Genomic DNA, 23,158 nt, shown 5'->3' on the forward strand with positions numbered 1-23,158 from the left:
CTGTATTTCACTGATTCTAAAATCTCATTAATCATAAGAGACACCACCTAAGCTGCCTGTTGAGCATGATGTAATGCTAAGAAGTTGTTGTTAATAAGACAGATTCCTATTTTAGAAATGTTAAAACGTGAGAAAATGTGGACCTTAGAATCGATGGAAATAATAGCAAGAGGCAGTATCTCCTGTCCTGTGGCTCCTTGCTGGTGCCAGCGTTCTGTCTTCCTGGCTCCCATATCGTGGATGCTGCACACCCAGCCGTTAGGCCCTGAAGGTCTCAAAACCCACACTTACACTCACTGCAAACTGAGTCAAGGCAGAGTGATTTCTTTTTTCTTCTTATCTCTCCTGAAGTTATTTTCCATTTAATAAAAAATAAAGATCTGCACGAACAATTTAGCGACTGAGAAAACAAGCTTGGTGCATTTAGCTTCTAAACCGTAACTCAAAATAGAATTCTAATGACCTTTGCCCTGACAAATGTGGCTATCCCTGTACATCTGCAATGAACACCATTCTAAAAGGGGATGGCATTCTGTTCTTCAGCTGCCTAACTCTTCCTGGTTCTTTTTCAAAATCCTTAAGGGATATGATTCAGTTTCTAAAGTAACTTCATCCATTCATTGTATAAAAGACTTTATACCAGTCTTTTAAATGTTATATTCATAATTCTATTTGTATTGGAATATATGCATTTTATTTTTCCAATTTTTATGTTAATATTTTTTTCAAATATTGCATTAAAGCAGACGATTTAAGATTATAGTACACATATTAAAAAATAGATTCAGGCTTTTGAAGCTTTAATTTGAAAGTAATTTAAGTTATGTCTCCTTTAAATTCTTTAAAGGACAAAATATTATGTAGTCAATAGTTTCATTTCAGAGCATATTTATCACTAAAGCGAGTTAACTTTGAGCTACACGTAAAAAATGCATATTCCACAATCGTCACGTGCTCTTTAAGTGAATAATACACTCGAGATTCCTTGTACTAAAAGTACAGTATAAATGAAACCACTTGGGGTTGGGTTGTGCAATTCATTCACACGAGTTTCTAATAACATATGGGATATGTGATAAATACACGGTCATCCATGCTGAATTCCCAATAAAGAGTGTGGAATAAGCAGACGCTGGGTTTACACTACTTCTAGATAGAAAGAATGTGAGGGCCAGACTTCTCCCTCCTGGCAACGGAGGCCCAAGGTGGCAGGGCGGGCAAAGCGGAGACCGAACGTCACTTCCTGGCTCCTAGCCCAGTGGTAACCTTTCGTTACTACTGTGCTGTGAAGAAAGTAGTCAATTTTTATTGGTTTCTGAAATACCTTATATGATCAAAAATTCTTCCTACTCGTTTTGCTGTTCTGCTCTTTATAATGAAATGTAACCTCTCTCATTAATTTGTTAGAATATGTCTGTGATTTCTCAAATGACTTTTTCTTTCCCCAAAGAGCTAGAGAGGTGAACGAGGTTGTGAGTCTGTATTCATTCAAAACTATGAAAGAAAATAGTCAAAGTCGGATAAAAACGACTACTTCCTCACGGACGTGTTCATCAACAGACCCAACTACTGCCAAGAAAGTCAATAGTTAAGACCTACTGTGCTAAAACCATTCACTTAGAGGTCTGAAGACACCAGGGAGTCAACCATGGTTCTGAAGGTTGGTTTGTCTTTGTCCGACCCCAGGAGAGCACATCTGTTAACCAAGGACCTCCGCTGCCTGCCCAGCCCACTGCCACATTCGGGGTGGTCTCTGCCTACAGGGAGTACTGAGCAGCAGCCTGAAGTCAAAAGACTTCAAGAAAAGTGGTCCAAGATGGACATTTCAAGAGAACTCACCAGCTAGCAGGAGCGTGAGGTCCATTGCTAAAACTACTGCCAGCAGGAAAATGGAATGCTATGTTATGTGTTTAACCAAATAAAACCTCTATGCGCTCACTCACAGCCAGAGGTCATGGAAATGACTTAGAATCTGGGTTCCCGAGTTCCGGCAGCATCGCTTAGGTTAGCTGTATGATGTGACAGCCCCACATCTGGAGGGGTTCTACCTCTATAAAGCCCAGTAACGCCTGCTTCACAAGCTGCCATCTTCCTCAGAGAAGGATGAATAACACACAGACAAAACACTACAGTGAGGCAGAATTTTCTTCCTTTGATGCATTAAACAGCGGTGGGAACTCTGCCAAAACTATGCTGACTCAGGCCAGCAAGACTGACTGAGAAGTCAAAGGCATGACCAAGTGGTCCCACCGCAGGTGATGGCAGGAAGTCCTCCCTGATGGAATGCACTAGCGGTGGGCTTATTCCCTGACAGTCTTTTGCCGTTTTGCTAACCCCACCTGTCACTGCTTTGACAGTCACTCCCTTTTCTTTGCAATGGCATTGTCCTCATATCTACTGGATATCAGAAGAGGGAGAACAATTTTCTTAAAAAAGAATTTAAACAGTACCCAATAATAGGACAAACGTCTTTATTCATTGAGTCATAACTAAGGTGACTTCCCTGATCCTGCACTCCACAGAACGAGGCTAGCCCTGTCAGCCTTTTCCACACTGTACAGAAATTAGCTGTTGTATTTGTACATTTTCTGTTAAGTCCTAGACACGAGTAGCTGGTCTTGCCTTTCTCCATATCCTTAAAAGCCCAGCTTGGCTCCTAACACAGAGTAAGAAGGGGATTATAAACCTAATGAAAAATTAAGGTCTTGGGCACAAGTTTATCTGTACTAACCTAATTCAGTAAGAAAGGAAATCACTTTGACTATTAGATCCATTTACAGTCTAAAAACACACACACAGATATTCCTAGTCACAGATGGAGTAAAAGCTTCCGCCATCTGGTTTATAAGTGAAATTACTTAATTTCATGTATAATTAGATGCATGCACTTTTCCATGCGGAGTTCCTATTTTAAAGAAAATGAAAAATTAAATTAAGTATAATCTCCAATCCTTTGCACTGGACATTTATACCATTTCTAACCTTGGTTCATAAAATAAAGCATCAGAAATAAAATCACAGATTACTAAACAAAAGAGCTTACAAGATGGCCAATTACTTTTGCTGAATAAACACTTCATTGTTAATTATATTGATGAGGCAACAGGTTTCAGTTAAAACACATACAAAAAATTAAAATTTATGGTAAGGAATATGAACTATTAAGCGATGACGACACAGCTATGAGCTTGGCGGCAGCATACATCTCCAAAGCAAACGCTCGCAGGGAACTCTCTGATCCTAATTATTTAGGTGAGGTTTATTTTCATAGGCCGTTGCTAACACAGTGACATACTTTAGAAGGTTCTGTTAAACAACAGAATGAATTTTAAAAAAGAAAACTTTAATGTACTAGATAAAACTCTTTGATAGATGCCAAATCAGGAAATCTTTCTCTAAACTGCAGTAAAAATGGAAATATTAATCAGATAAGGAATAAAACCCTAAAACTTTACTGTATGTAAAAACAAGCAAGTCTTTCATTGTAGAGGAAAATAAATTAAAATGCAGTTCACATGGAGAATAACAGTATTTGTGTAATCTGTTTCTCTTTAAGAATGATAATTGAACACTTATTTCCTTGATTATAGGTTATAAATAACCAAAATCAGGATGTCCCTCGTTTCCCATCATTAACTATAACTGTTTAGTGTTTGGCTTGAGCAATTAAATAAATGATCGTGCCATGTATGAATCTGTGGGAGAATGAACAGGTTTAGGAAATTCGCTTTTGAACTTGCTAAGTTCGAGGTACCCAAGGAGAGATTTCGGAAGGGCATTTGGATGTGTGCATATGGGGGGAAGCTATAGGAATGGACGAATTGGGGAGCCACGGCGTCTTGGGTCGGAGTTAAGGACTTGGTGTCAGATGCCTGGGTTGGAATTCTAGCTCTGTTACTTAACGAGTGATGTAACTGTGTGCCTCAGTTTCTCTATAGCTAAAATAGGATAATAAATGGGTTGATGTGAAGATTAAATAAATGAACATATGTTAAAAGCTTACTGTGCTCATTAAGTGCTCTGTAAGTGTTATCCATTATTGCTCTCAACAGTAACAGCAGCGGCTGTGACACGTGATATTTAGTCTCTGGGGGGAGGAGAAGTCTAACAAGGGAAGAGAGGAGGGAGGCGGTCCAAGCCCTGGCCGGAGGCTAGAAGTCAGGAAAACAACGAGGGGAACTAAACTGTTCCCACCGGGGAGGGAGGAAAACGGGACACCAGAAAGGTGCCGTGGAAGGCACAGAGGAGAGTCCCTCACAAGAGCCCAGATACTTGGTGACAGACTTTCGTCCAGCTAGTCAGGGGCCTGCAGCTATGATGGTTCCTAATGCCGGTGGCTGTCCATGTGGAGGTCCAGTTAAATGCCCAAAGAGGAAACAAAAAGCAACAGCACCTATTACGGACACATGCACATGAAGTCCATGTATAAAATCACATAGCGGAGGACACGTCCCAGGTCCATCAGCGTCGGCCCCGGAGGAGGCGGGAGGGAGAGGGACGCCAGAGTAAGAAGACGTTGTATGTAGCTACACGTTTCAATTCTCAGTAAATGATCTTAAGCAAATATGACAAAATACTAACATCTGTTAATGATGGCGGATACGTACATGGGTGTGATATTATTCACTAGAACTTTTTATCACTTAAATTTATTCAAGGCATAACGTTAGAATAAAAACGCATCTCATGGCTACTACTACACAGCCATTGGGACTACGAAAATTAAAAAGATGATGACCACACCGAAGGCTAGCGAAGATGCAGAGCACCTGAAACTCTGGTGTGACTCGGAAGGGCTGGATGTGGTACAGGCGCGTCGGAAATTGTCCGCCAGTTTCTGGCAAAACTACGCGAACTACGAGAGCCAGTGATCGACTCACAGCTATGAATCCAAGAATGACCATGTGACCACATAAAGGCCTGGACGAGGATACTGACAGAAGCTTTCTCCACGACAGCCCCAAACTAGAAACTGCCCGGATGTCCATCCGCGAAGGCGCAGATGAACAAACTGGCACCTCCACACAGCAATGGAACGGGAAGAACCCGCTGACACCCACGACGCCGCGCCGAGGGAGACGTGTGCACAGGAGCGTGCACACGCAGGTCCGCCTCCCCGGGGACGGAAGCAGGAACGCGTGAGGGCGAGGGCGAGGGCGCCCGCAGGAGGTCATGAGGGGCGCTGGGAGGCTGACTAGGACGGGCTTCAGGGTGACAGGGATACTGCACGTCGGGATGGGGCTGGACTACAGGTGTCCGTGCTTGTCAAAATTTAGTGACACATTTACTTAACATCTGTGCATTTTATTGTAAGTGCATTTTGCCTCAAAAGGAAAAATAATCTGTAAAGGAATATTAAACTCTGCTTAATGATAAGCATGCGAGAGTATGTAAGGGAATGTCTGCGACTTCTTATGAAACACATTTTAAAAAGGTGGATTGATGGCCAGATGAATCAATATGCGATCAAACAAGTACAGTTAAGTGTTAATGGTAGAATCCAGGGAGTAGGTATATGGGCGTGCGCTATAAAATTGTTACAAATTTTCTGAATGTTTGAAAATTTTCATAAGATGTTGAAACCACCTAGTTAACATCGTTATTATGTAAAACACACACATCTCATCTAGATCAGGTGACCTCCAAGGTCATACGCCAGGCAGAGGTCTAAACTGGAGAGAGAATCAGAGGCTCCGGCCTTTAGCGCAGCAAAAGCAACGCAGGGTTCACCCTAACTCCCCAGACCACTGCGATGGGGTGCAGGTCACGGCTCCTGCCAGAAGTGACGCGTTTCTCACCCCCCGCTGGGCTGGCTCTGCCCTCGTGCTCGTGTCTCTGTGCAAGTGGGCAGCCGTCACTCAGGGCATCGGGGGAGGAATGGCAGCAGCATGGGCTGGTCCCAGTCCCAATATCCAGTAACAGCATCCTGGTATCAGGAACTTCAAGTGTACACCACTGCGTGTCTTCTTTCCCACGTAACCATACGTGGAAAACATCTTTCCAGGCTGGAACTTACAGACCTGTCTCCTCATGCTTTCTAATCACGCTGACTCCCAAGAGGAGCGCATGAGCACTCGGCCCAGCGATCATGAAAGCAGATGCAGTCAGACAGGGGCCTCGGGCTCCATTACCTTCCTCGCCAGACTACCAAGAGACTGGGGCCCTGAGCTAGGGCCTCGCGGCCTCACGGGAGGGCTTGGCATTTGTCACCGTATGACAGTCCACACTTTCTGTATAAGTGCATTGTTACAACAGGCCCAAAGTGTCCCAGTCCTTCAGCGTCTGCTATACAGGACGCCAATAAGCACAGCTCGTCAGATTTTGTTTTCCTAATGAACTGAATGACTATGTGTCGCATCATATACTCCGGTTTTCTGTTTACGATACAGAATGATGTAAAAGAAAGTAACGATGCGAGGAGAATTCTGGAACCGGTGGATCACTGAATTGCCCTCTCTTGCCGCACTTACCTCATTTGAAGGAATGGTGGCGAAGGGCGTGATGACCGCGGCTAGCGGGATCTGCGCTTGCTTGGCCATGTCGGACGTGCACGGGAAGCAGTACGTCGTGCAGCGAATGTACCGAGGACTAGCGTTGCCTGAAACGTTCAGACACACGCACTTAGAACCTGCTCTCAAAACCCCGCCCTGGAATACATACTTGGAAAGGCACTTCTGGGTAATGCATTGCCTTACTTGTGAAACTTTCTTCGTAATTTCTAAAAAATAAAGGTAGCATTGTGCAATTCTACCAACTGAAACCTAGGTATACTGTAATTTCTTGCAAAGTAAAAACTGAATTTTACTGCAAAAATATTAAAGAGATGTTTTAATTATTATTATTTTTCATAGGAAGGTTATTAATACAGCCAACTCAGATCTGAGAGGTGTCTAGAGTCACTGAAAGAAATAAAGCAAAGGCACAAAAACAGGAAAGCATAAAATTTCTTTACGATTCTATCTGACCATATTTTATTTTTCTAAATATGAAAATTAAATTTAGAAATGAAAATTCTGCTTGTAATAGAAATATATTTTAAAACACCCGAATCCACTTTCAATATACACTGAGTTTCCTGACTAAATATCTTTATTTCATGAGCTACATGGCTATTAAAACAATATCTGTAATAAGAACACTTCTGAATCACTACAATAACTTATTTAAAATAAATATTGAAATTAAATTACAATTAATAACTACAATATATTATGATCAAAAGAACAATCATCAAACAAATATTTACTGAGTGCCTACTAAATTTTAAATACTGTTCTAGGCACATCCTTGTAGAGCTTATGTTCTGCAGAGGACAGAGATAAGAAATAAAAAACCTAATAAATGAGTAAGTTATATGACACTAGAAGATAACAAAAGCTATGAGGTATGCAGTTTTAAACAGTTACAGAAGAGGCCTTACTTAAAGGTTATATGCGAGCAAGGACTCCGAGGCGGCGAGGGTTCCCCAGGCAGGCACCTGGGCAGGTGTCAGTCCTCACACCTCACAGAAGGCAGCGTGGAAGGGCAGGGAGGTGGGATGAGCAAAGCGCACTGGGGCAGCGGGGAGGGAGCTGTACTCACGTGCAGGCACATGAGGCTCTGATCAAAGCTGCACCTGCGTCACCTGCCGCCTGCTCTTTCAGGGCGGCACGGACGGACTAAAGTGCGGGGTCCCCATGAGAACTAGGCTGGCTCTGCAACTCCGACATGACACAAGATGCTTGTTTATGCACCGATTCTATGTTCCCAGAGTCGAGTACACGACCCATTCAAATGGTATATTCAGAATCTGAGATGTCAGATCTTATCGAGAAGCATTTTAACGTGCCGTAAACAACAGAACACTGTATTCCCGGAAAGACCAACTCCGCGCGAGGCTTGTCAGGTACATTAAACTGACAGCACACATTGGACAGTCAGTAAGAGCTCAGCCTCTCCTTATCCTAGTAGAAAAGTGGGAAAACAGACCCAAAACGTTAAAGGAGTTGCTGAAAAGATACAGCTGGGGCCAGCACCAGGCCTGCTGACCTCTCAAGCATTCAGCCCCCTACTGCTGTGCTGACGCCAGCCCGACGGTCTCTGACGCAGCCAGTGAGTTAAAGTGAAGTACACACGAACTAATTCAAACCCATCAATTAAAACGAGCGTTCTTAAACGGATTCTCACCAGAAACTCTCTGCAGATGTCTACAAGCAGAGGACAGAATGCAGGTGGCGGTTCTTTCTCTGAACCTGAGTGACTGATGACAAACTGGTCCCATCATCGACTTTAAAGAGATTCCCATCAGTGACAGCTTTATTCAAGGGTGTCAGTGTATGAGCTTTCAAATAATGGTGTGAAATTCTGAAACCTCAATCGAGAAATATTCCTGAAAATACATACCTTGGTCTTGGACCACACAGTCTGTGGTGACCAGGGGAGGGACCTGGCCTCTGGTATTGGTGGCGTACACTTGTCCCCCTCTGGCAGCTCTGTCATTCTCGATCACCTGGATCTGATCGGTAAGACAGCGAGCGCAAGTCAAATAAAGTTAAGACCCTTCCCAACATTCTCCCTCACCCGCTCATTATTCACATACCAAAAAGCATTTTCTGAACCTTTCGGCTCATTTCAGATGAATTCTCACTACAACCCAGCATGTCTGGTTGCACCCTGGCTTACTTCCACAGTCTCAGATTGCTCATTTCACATTCTACTGTTACTACTCTGAGCTCTGACCCTGACCCTTTAGAGAACTTTATTTTTCTTCAATGTGTTTACTGGGAGCATAGATAAGCATTTTTAAAAAAAGATTTCTTTTAAAGAAAATACTTTTTGCAGTTAAAGAAAACATCGAATTCAGAAGCAATGATTTACAATATATAAATTGAGGAGCGGGAAGAAGGGGGTTAGAGTCTGGATTTCAGGGGAGAGGTCCTGGAACCTCACGTAAAGCCACGAGCATGGGGACTGCCGAGAGCCCTGAGCCTCACGCTGCAGTGGCCTACGAAGCATCCGGAGAGCTGGTGGACACAGATGGCAGGGCCCCATCCCTAGGGCTTCTGCTTCAGTGGGCCTGGGGTGGAGCTCCTAGCTGTCAGTGACAGTGAGTGGCAAGAGCTGTTGCACCTCGTGGCCAGTTCTCTTCCCTTCCTCTCTTTGTCAGGAAAATAACAAGTCCCCAGTGGGGCACCCCTACACCCTGAATCCTGGAGTGACAAGGGCATAAACCAAACTGCAGTTGCTGCAGCCCACAGGTAACTTAGTTGACAAACAACTCTTTGCAGCTGTAGGCAAAGCTGGGATCGTGTGTCATGTAGGATATCTAATGAAAGCTGACTGATACAGATCCTAAAGAGCAATCTTCCCAAGAAATCACCGGGGTGGAGAAGAATTAAGTTATAGCTCTGCTTTTATAGTAAACAGGTTTGTTTTTCTTTAACATGCAAATGTAATATACTTTGTACTTCCATTCTCCATAGGGCTCCTACCCCTTTTGAGAGGGATCCTTTAGTTATTTAAAATAGCATGTTTATATAGGATAAGCTCTTACTACTAATGATTTATTAAACATCAATAAATACTGCCAATATATGCCAACAAAAACATCCACAGACACTGCCAGGTTTATAGACTATCACAGAAAACCCTACATAGGCTGTTTCTCTCAAGGAGACCCTCGTCCGCCGGAACGGCACCCCTCCCCCGCCCCCCCCTCCCCGCACACACACACACACACGAGGAAGGGAGCCTTCTCTGTGTGGTGGGCATCGTGCTTCAACCACAAAGGCCAGGACGGCTGCTGACCAACCAAAGCTGCTGAGACAGTGAGTGCCGAATGGTCCTTTGTCAGGGTTCCCGTGGGAGTGGGGAGGGCACTTACTGGACTGGGGATAGAGTCAGGGTCCAGCTTCTTCTGGGGCGGAGGTGGCCCTGCCATCTGTGCGGGCCCTGCAGGGAAGCCTCCTGGGAACGAGAGCTGCGCCCCTGGCATCTGTGGGCTGTAGTTGGCTGCTTGGGAAAAGTGTGACAAAGAAATGACTATAACCCAAGTCCCAGATGCGATGCTCACCGTTCAGTCAGCAAGCTGCATTTTCCGTCCCACTAAATTGAGGCAGGGAGTGAAGTGTGACTGTCTACATACGGTTCCCCTTTTCTCTCAGTCACCACCCTATTCAAAAGGCACCCTCCCTTGAGAGTCGGAGAAGGGCGGCCATTCCCTCGGGACATGGCCAATTCCCCATCGGGCAGCCCTCCTGCCCCTGCCCGCCTTACCTGGCTGCGGAGGGTAGCCGGCGGCCACAGCCTGTCCCAGGAGAGGTGGGGGCTGCAGCGGGGCCCTCGCGGGAGCGGGCCCAGCGAGCCCGTCCTGCCTGTGCGTGGGCGGAGGCAGGGGTGGCGCCCCTGGGCCATTGAGCGCAGTGGGTGGTGGCGGAAGGACTTGAGGCCCAGGCTGCAGGATGGATGGTGGCGGTGGCTGTGGAGGGCCCTGGAATGATGGCGCTGACGGAGGGCCCGGGGGGCCCTGGCTGGAGGGGGCTGGACCTGTGCGAGAGAGACCGGGCCACCTAAACATCGCGCTCCCGCTGACCCCACCGAGTACGCGACAGGGACACGCGCTCACCTGATACAAAGCGAGAGAGTGCCCCGCAAATCAATGTTCTTTTTTCTAGGGCCACAAGATAAAACTTTCATTCAGTAAGTGATACAAATGTTATCTGGGGCATTTTATACAACTGGAGAATTTTAAGAGGGTAAAAGCAACACAATTTTAGTGAGAAGCCTGGCAGTACAAACTTTGACTCGGTTGTGCTAAGCTGACTTAACTATGGGGCCAGACCTGGAACTGAACCTAGACAGTGGCATGGGAGAAAATGCTGTTAGGTCACAGGCGTTATCCAGGTCACTACACATTCAGTGACCAAACGGACTTTAGACCGAGGCGGACATGCCCAGAGAAGGCGTGGGCCACTAGCGTGCTTCCCACTAAGGTGCTTCCCACCGCACGGGACAGAGCTGGGAGGCAGCGGACTTCTTCCTCTCTCTGATTATGTGGCTTTGAGTTGCTTCATTGGAGATTTACCCATTTTGGAATCAATAAAAGATAAGAAATACTCCGAGGGGGGTTTTGACTGATACTTCTAAGTCTAAGTACGGAAACACGGGTCAGGAACGGATGGCGGGCTGTGCTGTCATGACGGGGGCGAGGGGGCGGCCCAGGATGCTCAGCACCTCCGCTGATGGAAAGCCCAGGGCTCTGCTTCCCCTCCCGTCAGGCTCTCTGCCGCCTCACGGCATCTGAGCTCCCTTTCTTCCCACGATCTACGCAAAGAATCAAAACGCGCTGTGAAGCAATGAGTATCATTTTTTATTCTAGGGTCCCCAATAAACAACACAAGGTTAAAACTACCCTCATATTTCTTAAAATAATTCCGCTGTTCTAACGTTTGTTTGTGACATTCGCATTTTTTGTTTTTTATTGTCCTAGTATTGAACAATACTAATGGATCTTTCGATTATGTTGAAATAAATGGCAGCATGATCAGGAAAAAAATTAATTATAGCCATACACAATACAAGTAGTTTAGTTTACGTAAAAATGTCCCCCAAATGACTTTACTATGGTGTGCCAGAGTTGCACGTATTTAAAGGAAGAAAACCCTTCTCATTAACGATACTCATGACCAAGGCTGTCGAGGCACACACCTGACTGGTTACCATAGCTGTTGATGTGCACGGCACCGAGCTGACTGCCCAGCTGGGAGACGGATGGGGCGGGCATGGGGCTTGCGTAAGATGACTGTGTGGCAGGTGAATACGGTGCATATGAGGGTGCTGCACTGTTGACAGGTGGAGGTCCTGGAAATCTAAGAGAGGAAAAAGGATGTTAACACGGTAGTGTTTCATATGCAAATGGCATACAACGAATGTCAATAACTTGTAAAATTGAATAAGCCCATCCCGTGGGCGCCTAAGATATGACTGATAAGTCTTTAATTACTCTTGATGTGAGCTCGAAATGAATAATGTAGCATTATCCCATACCTATGTTCACAGGCTGAATGCATCAACATACTTAACCAAAAAAAAAATCTTAATGTAAACACAGAACCAGCTTTAGGAATCAATTTGGGAAGCTGAGCCCACTACAGCCTCGTCTGTACTAAGGTTACTGATCAATAGAACAGAAATGAAGACAACTAAAATGCTTTGTGGTTGTATCTTTATGACCATTCTCCTTAAATCTTACCCAGCTTTTGAGACAATATATCACCTGTACTATAATTTCAGTGGGCAGGCCGGCCTCTACAAAATAGCACTTGAAAGCAAATGACTCAGTAAAAAGTTTTGAAATCACTCATTTTGTCTTATCTAAAAATTTCATCATGCTTTTATCTCTGCTTTACTTTGGACTTCTATGTTTACTCTTCCTTGCTTTGCACGAAACAGCCACCCCCACCTGAAAGACATTCCCGTTATGGCTGGTCTGTCAGGTGAGGTCGAAGTCTTCCTGCAGAGTCACGTTAGGACTTCTCATCAAATTTAAGTAAACTTTAAATCTTCCCAGAAGGTATACTCTGATTTCGATTTCTCTTTAAACCAGGAACCACTTCCCTAGTGGCCTATGACCTGCCCCCCATCCTTCCTTGCCACTTGAGGTGTTAGTTAAGAATATTTTAATAATATTCCTAAATATAAAACTGAACTATCTATTGTATAGACAGCACAAAGAGGACAGAATGTTTCAAAGTAAAGTTATGACATAAGCAGCCTCAAGTATTTTTTTTAACTTAACAAAAAGTTAAAGATTTAAAATATAAAATGAGAGAATGTACCACCATCAGCTATTACTTTTTGACCCATACATGCCGACATTTCATTCATTGCTCAATATAAATCCTGAGAGTTAGGCTTCCGAAATTCACAAATAATTTTTTTCTGACAACATAAATGTTTTAAGTCTTCAAAAAATTTGGATTTTAAAAGCAATATTACCAAAAATAAAATATTAAAAGGCTAATAAAAGGTCTCACATACATAAAGGAAAAGAAATTAACAGAACATTTTTAACATACAAAGTAATTTAATCTTTTCCAGTTCCATTACTTTACTAAATTAGTTTACCCCAGGTCACATGGCATGTGGTGTCAGCACTTAGGTGAGAGTCCAGGTCCTTTGACCCCTACCTGGAGAACTGATGTGTAACCATGGGCAAGCCACCTGATCTCTGTAGCTCCCAGCCTTCAAACGGTAAAAATGAGCAGAAGGAATGGAAGGATTCGTTTCTCCGCTATACATATAATGTGCTTAAAATTAAGAATCACGTAGATTTAAATATTTCTCATGTCGATTATGTCATTTAGCATGTTTCTGGGGTGGGAAACATTCACTTATATAATTTACTGATTCATTGAATGTCACATGAGGGCAGAGTCATCATCAAAAAGAACGTCAAAAAAGAATACTACCAGATGATTAATGAAACATGAAAATTTAGCTTCAGATTAATCCCAAACCTCTGGAGAGCTGACTCAGTTGTCTGTGGCCTCTTCAACTTCAAATAATTGTCATTTTCAAGTTTGCCACGAATCACCGAGGGGGTGACCTGTGTGCTCCAGTTTGTTAGAATGTGGAGGCAGGGTGCCAAAGTTTTCAAGATTTGATTGAAACAAAATCTGAGTTTTAAAGACTTTGCGTCAAATCCTATCATTCTTTACTTCCAAAAAAAAAAATTAACCTTTTTCTTACCCCCGCTCCCCGCAGGCTGTCAACACAAGCCACTGGCGTTGTCATTTCTTCTTTTTTGAATTAAAACCAGCCATTAAAAGAAAGTTTTAAACAGAAAAAACTATTTCTCTTATTTTTCTTACTTCCTCCTTTTCCACTGCAACCAATTCTTAGTCGATTCGCCCCATCACCTTCAATTTGGAAAGATGAGTCTCCTTCTCTTTCCACCTCCATTTGCCATTTCCTTGTCAAAATAGGTCACTTACAACTGACTTTTCCCCTTATAATCCAAAAATAGATTTTTAGGTTATAGATTGTATTTAGTAGATTAACTCTGCCCAGCATTAAACCCTGCGGAGAGAACTTTAGTGCCCGTGACGGGTTTACGACATTTACTGTGCCTCAGCCAAGATCAGAGAAACAAATGTCTAGGAATGATTTTAAATTTTATGAAACATTACTTTTGAAATAGCACCGTTTTAAAATAAAAGTTGTACATTTTAAATTCAAATCAATATAATGACTCTGAATTATATCTTGTTTTTATTCAACAGTTTAGTAAAAATTAGGCCCTCTAAGTAAATAACTCCGACAAAGCCTCTGATCACCAAAGAAAGGTGGTGGGCGCCCACGCCCTGCGGCAGCCCTGAACTACACCCAGTCACTGCGCCCTTGGCCCTCGCACTGAGCTACATACACAGCAGCCTGCCAGCCACGGACGCTTAGCCCGACGCCGGACGTTTCCCTGACGTTTTCATTTTTACCCCCTGTCTAACCTTTAATTTGCGGCTCAAGTTGAAGCAAGTGAAGCGGGGTGGGGGGCAGAATCTGGAACCAGGGCGCACAGAGGAAAACTCTCACCCAGCTCGCGGCTGCCTGCGCCAAGGCCAGCGAGCACGTCCTCACGCTGCAGTCCCCACGCCTCGCTGGCCGGACGCTGCACTGGGCTCATAGTCCCTCCAGGGATGCTCTGAGCTTGCCATACGGACTGTCTCATCGGGCCCGTGGCTCACCGACCCCAAGGGATGGCATCGAGGGAGGCCGATGGGCAGAACCAAACAGATCGAAGACCCGTCCAACCCAGGCTGCAACCGGAGACCCCACTTCTCCTTAGCTTCAAAGCAGCTGTTAGATTTTTGCATTTCTTCTGAAAAAAGACATCTGAGATGCTCGGCAGCTCACAACGCTGACTTCTTCCAGATCTTACCCCCTCCACTCTGGACCGAGAATTCTATTTCTTCGCCTTGTGAGTGAGGAAGGTGAGGCCTAGAGGCCCAGGAACGCCACGAGCGTCACACACAAAGCTGATGGCATAAACCAGAAGAGGCTTCTGGGGTGTCCGCCTTTCTGCTCCCCCTCGCACCCCGACCAGGGTAGCAGGGCAGGTTCTGGGTCAGGCCCTTTGACTTCCCCGGCTTCCTCAGACCCGTCACATGTAAGCCGAATGACTCGCACTCACCGTCCGTTCCTGCATCTGCCTCCCACAGCTGCCACTTTAATGGAGCCGGGAAACGCCCGCCTCACACACGCCCTGAGACATTACTGTGATGATTTTTAAAACTTCAGAGGGAGTTTCCCACCAGCAGGGACTACGGGCTCCTTGAAAGAGTAACTAAATGGCTTCGCCATCCACAGAGTCCAGATTCACACTGAGGGCCCCCCTCCCCGACCCCCGATCTTGCAGCCTAACCGCCTGGGAAAGGGACCTGGGAGGCAGCAGACTCTGGGTGATCCCCGGAGAAATCCAGCATAAACACTGTCTACTCGGCACCAGGGTTTCCACAGCAGCACCCACAGGACAAACAATAACGGGCTTCCTGCAGGGAGGTGTGACGCGGGCTCCCCCCAGGGGGGCGTCCCTCCGGGGATGCTCTGAGCTTGCCATACGCCTCATACCTTAGCTTCCCCAGCCCTGCCTCCCACGTTCCGTGCCTTGATTCATTATGAACGCAAACAGACGTCCTTCCTGTGCTGTCCCTACGCCTGCCTTCCAGGCGTCCCTGCCCGTATCCCTGTGCCTCCGCACCAAACCCAGTCTTACCCACGGGCCACAGTCCGAATTAATTTTTAAAATATGTATCAAGCACCTATGGGCACTGAGCTCAGTTCCATAAAGGAATCGAGAGAACAGGGGATTTAAAATTGTACTGGGGAATACAGGCCATAGGTATCTGAAGGAATTAGAGATTAATCCAAAATCTTAAAACAAGATGAATCTAACCAAAACCTAAAATGGATGATACTGACACAATTTTTATATATTTTTAATATGTACTAGTTTTGTTTTTTCCCCCTCCTAACTCTTCCGAACGCTTTGTATCCTAAGGCAGTGTCTCAGCACATCCTTTCAAGTAAGTGGGCAAATCAAGAGGTCACACTTTCAACCAATAAACATGCAAGTCTAGAAGAGACTTGTGAGGCACTTTCAGTAGAGTTTACAGTGAGGGCTGGAAACTACCTCGCTCACCTTTGGGAAGGGTGACCCTGGGCGTGCGCTCCGTTCTGGCTGAACTGATGGGGTCCAGGAGGTGGAGGGCCCTGTGGTGACATCGCCCCTGGTGCAGCGGCCCCCAGAGGCCCTGCCGGCTTCATCATGCCTGCAATGGAAGTGCAAAGGGATGGGACACAAAGACACCAGGTTAAAGATGAAAACTACGAGGGGAGATGGGGAAGAGATGGGTTAGGACAAGTTCTCCTTCAAACCATCACGGGCCTACCAATGCCAGGCTCTGGCAGAGTCATCTGACCCGTAACGATGGAGAGCAGAAAAGAAAGGAATCCTTTCCACCACACTAAATGGAAGCTAAAGCAAAAGAAATAACCTTTGCATTTGGTAGAGGCCCCTTAGCAGAACACACTACCACACAAAGATGCTAGGACATGCTAGAACACACAGTGGAAGATGCCAAGTGGATATCGGAAAATAAATCTGGAAAAAAAAACAGTATAAGACATAAAGCATCCTAACTATAAATATGCATGAACATATAAAAACCTCTGAAAACACCTCTGATTACAGCGTGAGGAAAGCAAATGGAGAGGGGACATCTGTCCTCCAACAAATCCAGCCTCTGGAGTTAATCCTTTTCCTAGGAACCCAAATACTCAGATGACAGACAACTGAGGGGACTGCTCAGGCCCTCACACTTGCAGGTCTGTGAAGGCTTCTCTTAAAGCCTGTCGTCAGACATTTGCCTCTCTTCTTCTAGAGAACTTCGCTGAGCTTGGCTTTGAGTCGTTCACCCACCCGGCCACTTAGTAGCCAATGTAGGGCACTGGGCACGAAGTTTATCTCTGAGGACCTCGGTTTCACCTCACTGCAAAGGAGAAACTTACACTAGTGACTAGAGTTCTCTGACACTCCCCTAGCTTTTCGAAAGGAAAAAACAGGAGAAGTGCACGTTCTCTCATTTGCTCTCGACACTTCCGGCCTGTGCCATTGGTCGCCCCCACCCTCCTCTCTGGCTCTGGCGCCAGCGCCCCCCAGCTGGCTTCTGTGCACGCCCGCACTGGACCTCACGGCGGTATTTCCTACTCAACGTCCCCTTCATTCTCCACCTGACTCTGGGAAGTTTACTGCCTAGAGAGCAAGGGAATTAATTGACTGGTTTCTTGTAGTGCGTGTAATTATTTGCTGTCTTAGTGCTAGTGTTGCGGATTTTCTACTTTCATCCAAAATAATGTTTTGCAAATGAAAATACAAGCATGCATATAATTATCCCATCGAACCTTTTACAGAGGTTTCCTTTCTTAACACAGGACTCCTCAAACGTAAGACAAATTTTGTATTAACTTTACAGGCAGTTTTATTTAGCAATTTTTCATATACCTAGGACAAAAGCAAAAAATATTATTCTTGTAACACTACATTTTTATATAAAGTTCTAAACCCCAAACCCAACGAATTAGAAAAATATGAGGCTTGCAGTCACACAGACGGATTTGAATTCCTTCCCACCATTTAATGGCTGTGACCCTCAGAAGACACTTTCATCTGTCAAAACGTGGACTTTTAACACTGTCATGGCACTAATGTCCTGTCTCTGAGGACTCCTCTAAAAATCAGAGGCAACCGCGGGTATGAGAGCATCCAGAACAACACCTGCTACACAGAGGTGACCACTCGACAAATCCCCGTTGCCTGTCCCCTGGCCATGTCCCCTGCCTCTTTCTTTCAAGGATTTATATTCTAGCAAAACACATGCACCATAATTATATGCATGCTTGTATTTTCATTTGTAAAACATTATTTTGGATGAAAGTAGAAAATCCGCAACACTAGCACTCAGACAGCAAATAATTACACGCACTACAAGAAACCAAAAATATTCTCATTTCTTAAATAAGGTAAATAGCAATTTCATGAAAAATTCTCACATGTATCTAGAGAATCAAAAACCAGTTCTCGGAGTTTCTCGGGTTGGGGTGCTCCCCGTGCATGCGCCGTGCGCATGTTCATCAACTTCTGTCTCTAAACTGAAACCAAAACCAAAACCAACACCAAAACCAAAACTAAAACCAAAACTAAAACCAAAACCAAGACCAAGACCAAGACCAAAACCAAAAGCACAAAAACACCGGCTGTCCTATCCTTAAGGGGGACTGTGATACGCCGATCTTACTAAAGCATTCTTTCGCTTTCGTTCTTGGAAGTCAACTCTACAGCAAGATTCAAACAGAGTCTTGTTCCACATACATCCAGTGTGCCTTAAAGGCACCACGAGCTCGCAGCAAAGACAGCGCCCCAGAAAGCAGCAGCTACAGGGCATGTGAGGAGTGTCCGCAGGTGCAGCGGGACGACCTAACTAACTGTTCAGGGCATCGACGAAAGTCCAGAGGGAGGACCGCCTGGAGGAGTCTGGAAGGCCCAGCAGTTTTCCTGGTGTAGAGACAGGACAGGGGATTCAGGCGGATGTGAAGCTTGAACGAAGACAGGAGAGCATGGCCGAGTGGGGACCGGCAACAGGCTGAGGGTGGAGACGGTGGCGGAAGTGCCCGAGCAGAGGTTGTCCAGGCTGGCTGGAGTCTGGCAGCAGTCCAGGGTGCCATCAGACCTCACCCTCAGGGCCCGTGTGGGGGCGCCCTGCTGCGGCCACAGCCCTGGTCCTCGCTCTCACGAATACTCCTGGCTCCCTGCCGCCCTTTAGCAAATCCCTTGCTGCCACTGGCTCTGCTGTCAGCAAAGAAACCCTGACCGAGCATCACGGAAAAGCATTCCTTGGATTTGGCCCTGGATGTCACAAACTGAACCCAAATTACAAAGCATTTGTGAGAAAAATGCTGACCTAGAATAAACGAGGGGAGGGAAGCGCTCTATCACGGAGCAGACCCAGCCTCGCAAGGCCTGCTGCTCTGGGCCTCTGCCGACAGCGGGCGCCGTGCGTGCACCCCCCGCAGCCCCCAGGACGCCAGCCGTCCATGCCGCTCAGCTTCCAGGCCAGGGGGGTTTTGCCCTTGGGGGCACTTAGCACTGTCTAGGGCATTCGGGTGCCACAGCTGGGGATGGGGGCGTGAGGCAATGAGTGCTGGAATCAGACAGGTGGAGCCATGGAGGCTGCTAAACAACCTACAGTGCCCACCGCAGCCTCTCACAGCGAGGAAGGAGGTGGCCCCAATGATCACGAGTGCCGAGGATGAGACATCCTGCTCCTGAGGGCAGTGAGCCCCGATTCCTCCGTACACTCTCCAATGCGGAGCGTAACTCTCCCCAAACACACACGAGGTCTGACCCTCGCCCACTCGAAATGCTTCAGTGGCACCCGTACTTCAAATAAAACCTAAACAGAGTCTCCAGACGGCCCGCCTCCACTCCGGGCCACTTCTCCCTGCTCCAAGCCCCAGCCACGCTGACACTCCCGCAGGTCCTCAAAAGGGCCACCTCCCGACTGCAGGCTGTCGCCCCACCTGGCCAACTCTCATCTATCGGGTCATTCCCTCCAGAAGATCCCCTTCACCCTAAGTCTTGGTTAGGTGCTCCTGCCCTATGCTTCCGTGTCGCCCTCCACTTCCTGATGGCAGCGCTCCCCCGCGTTGCCATTGGCAACCTACTCAGTGCATGTCCCACAGATAAGTGCTGTAAGGACTGGGATTGGTGCATCGTATTCATTGCTACATCGCCACAAGTATTTTGCTCACTGAATAGATCTGTTACATTTGTTACCACATAGCACTAGTATTACACAAATGCATGAATGGAGCTATGCCCGTGAGAAACAGACACTGGGAGTTCACACTGGCCAGATCCGTGGTAAAAGAGGTCCTTTAAGGAACCATAACTAGGTTGTCTGTCTGTCAGAAATACAACAGAAGCATCACCAAAAGAGTAGAAAAGAAAGCACGTGATGCCTGAAGATGAAGAGACCTACGGTTATTAAGCACAGAGAAATAAAGGCTAAGCTAGTTAGTTGCAGTCTTAAATAAACAAAAACACCACAATTTACAGAAAGGTATTATTTACAGAGTTGGGTAGCTTGGTATCCATCTGAGAATTGAATAAGGAGAAAGAGATTTCAATGAAAGCAGGAAGGATTTAACCCAACAAAGATAGGGGATTTTTTTTTTTAGTTTGTTTATTTTTTTAATACTGGTAAACAGCGAAGTGTTTTGCTGACAAGAGGCAGCTTATCAGTGACTCCCTCGGGCCTTCTCTGCTCTAGGCAGGTCCGTTGTCACAGGGCTTGGAAAATGGTAGAACAGATATCAGGGGAATACACAAGGAGACTTCTCGACAAGTCTGAGGTAGGATCTTGGTCAGAAATGCCTAGGAGCATGGCGCTGGGGGCACAGGGCAGCATGGACTGGCTTGCTGGTGACCTGGAGTGCAAGTCAAGGCACAAATGCAGACCAGCCTCCGAGTGATTGCTAGCTTAGCATTACTAGAGTGATGGTGTAGGAAAGGGGCAGACGAACTGAATAATAGAAAATGGGTAAATTAATGGAGGCCTAAGGCGCTTACGATATAATCAGGGGCAATGGGAAGCCATAAAAGGTTTTTAAGCAAAAGAAAATCAGAATCAGATTTGCTACAAAAGTCCCTCCAGCTCAGGGCTGGGTCATCTAGAGAAAGGCAGCACCGGAGAGAGGACGATGGCTGAGACCATTTTAGTAAACCGGGCAAGAGATGGACGGATGGAAGACGAAGAACGACAGACAGCAGAAGGGAGCAGGTAGGAAAGATGTTTACAATCATCAAAAGACCCATTGGATTGGAGCAGGGGAAGGGGAGGGACTTTTTTTAATAGTAAAAGTTCCTAATTTGGGTAACTGAATGAACGATGCTACCAATGAATGAGATACAGAATGCCAGAAAAAAATGGGTTCTATTAAAAAACAAAAACAAAAAAACAACCCTGAACTGTTTTGGATATGATGAGTTTGATGTACCTATGTAAACAGGTGGGCAACTGAAAATATGGTGTGGAGCTTAGGACAGACACGTGGGCTGGAGACAGATCTGAGACTAGCTCTTCACATGGAATGATATAGTTTGGGGGAAACCCATAGAACAAGAGGAAAAGAGGGTGAAGATAGAACAGAGAAGGAGAAACGGCAACACTTAAGGTCATGTAGAAGGGGGTCCTCAGAAAGAGATGTCCAGAGAGCCACCAAAAAAAACCAACAAAGGGCAGTGTCACAGAGACCACAGGAGAGGGTTTTGAACAAACCGAAGTGGTAAACAATGCCAGATTCAAAAGTGGACGGGACCGTGTCTACTGCATTCGGTGACAAGGGCCACCAATGACCTGGACGGAGAAGGGGACGGTGGGTGGGGCTCAAACTACGGAGTGGAGATGACCCTGAGCCACAGGGGCCTACGAGGCGAGGCTGGGGAGTCACTATGTGACCTGTTTAAGATGACGACTGAAGAGCGGGAGCAAGGGTAAGTGACACTGAGTGTTACACTGAGGTGTGCACTGCAGTCTTCTGTTGTGTTCTTGTGGGCCCTGGCTACACCACCAGCTCTGTGACCTTGGACAAGTCATATGACACCAGACATTCAGTTTTCTCAGCTGTGAAAGGGACTAATAACTTACTGCTTAGCACTGTATGGACATTAGATAAGATAATACACGTAGTTTTTGGCCCAGTGTTTGATACATGGTAAGCACTTAAAAAATAGTAATTTATAATTATCATTACACGTAAACACTGAGGGGAAACGAACCCTCAGACAGAGAGAAACTGGAGAGAGGTGGGTTACTGGCTCTGAAAGGGTCCAGAGAGACGGGACTGGAAATGCTGTGGGAGGACAGGTCCTGGACAAAGGAAGGGTGCCTCATCCACAGGTGTTTACAAACGCAGGGCCTTCCACAGGAAATGACGTGTGGCTGCTAGCATCGAGCCTGCGTGCGGGGCTCCCTCGCCCTCGTGACCACACTCCTTCCCAACCCAGCACAGCCTGGATCCTCCACACCTGAGGTCAGGCTAGTGACCCCCAAGAGACACTCCCTGACTCAGACACAGCCCACTGCCACCAACGGTTTCAGCTGCATTCCCCAGCACTCTCTCAGAAGCCCCAAGATCTGTCTCACACAAATGTTTTCGGGGAATTTGGGAACATCAAACCTGAAACAAGCTATTATTAGCTTCACCAGTGACCCTGGAGCTTGGTCCCTCAGAGCAGGCCCCCTGATACAGGGAGGTGGCTTCTTGGTGCTCCCTGCCATGGGCAGCAACAGTGGTCCCACTCTGCTGTCCTTTTTCCCCACCTCTGCCCCGAAAACCAAGATCCCCCACAGGGTATAACAGTTTAAAACAACCAATGTTGTTCAATAAGAATTTTAGGGCAAGGTGATGTTTTTCTCATTATTATCATCACTGAGTAATCTTTAGTGGGAAAATCTAATGATATTTTTCTAATATCAAAATTGATTTTATAATATTATTGCCAAACCCACTTCGACATATAAATTTAATTTGTTTTTAATTAGGCATTTATAGTAACATCATACCACTGATTAAAAAAGTACGTCTAAAATAAATAAATGAATAACCAATAAGAGCAAATAAAAGCAAAAACTCAGGCAGCTTCTTTGTCTTAATCTATATTTAAAAACTAATCTGGTTGTTTTCCACGCAATAATCAAACTGATGACATAGGCTTCTTCCCCGAGAGCCGTTTCTAAGTGATCCTATAACCTCAAGCCATTGCCATCGTACGGTGACCATATAACGCTCCCAAGGCTGCTTGCTCAGAACCTGCTGCACGTCTGAGCCTGAGAAGTCGACAATCACGCACAGTCAGAACCATGCACTTTACCTGGGGGAGGAGCTGCATGAGACGGGTCCCCATAGTGTCCGTAATGCGGTGGAGAAAGGCCCATCCCAGACTGGGACTGAGAATAGGGTGGTGTCGCCACATAACCTTGTTGGCTCATGATGAAAATATCATTCCAAGAGAGAGTTCTACAAAAGAATCCTGCAACAGAAAAAAAAAAAAATGTCAACAAGA

The 23,158-nt window shown here is 45.9% G+C and overlaps 1 protein-coding gene across 1 annotated transcript in view; it reads right to left on the reverse strand.

Annotated features, from left to right (window-relative positions):
- Nucleotides 1-23,147, reverse strand: part of SEC24D (SEC24 homolog D, COPII coat complex component) — a 75,774-nt gene extending 52,627 nt beyond the window's left edge. The window contains 7 exon segments of the mRNA XM_025050929.1: nt 6,471-6,598; nt 8,383-8,494; nt 9,863-9,993; nt 10,255-10,524; nt 11,686-11,846; nt 16,175-16,304; nt 22,967-23,147. Of these exon segments, the coding sequence (XP_024906697.1) occupies nt 6,471-6,598; nt 8,383-8,494; nt 9,863-9,993; nt 10,255-10,524; nt 11,686-11,846; nt 16,175-16,304; nt 22,967-23,084 (1,050 nt within the window). The 5' untranslated portion in view covers nt 23,085-23,147.
- Nucleotides 23,148-23,158: the final 11 nt, after the last annotated feature.

The sequence above is a fragment of the Pteropus alecto genome, unplaced genomic scaffold, assembly GCF_000325575.1.
Source record: "Pteropus alecto unplaced genomic scaffold, ASM32557v1 scaffold17, whole genome shotgun sequence".
In the NCBI taxonomy this organism is placed as follows: Eukaryota; Metazoa; Chordata; class Mammalia; order Chiroptera; family Pteropodidae; genus Pteropus; species Pteropus alecto.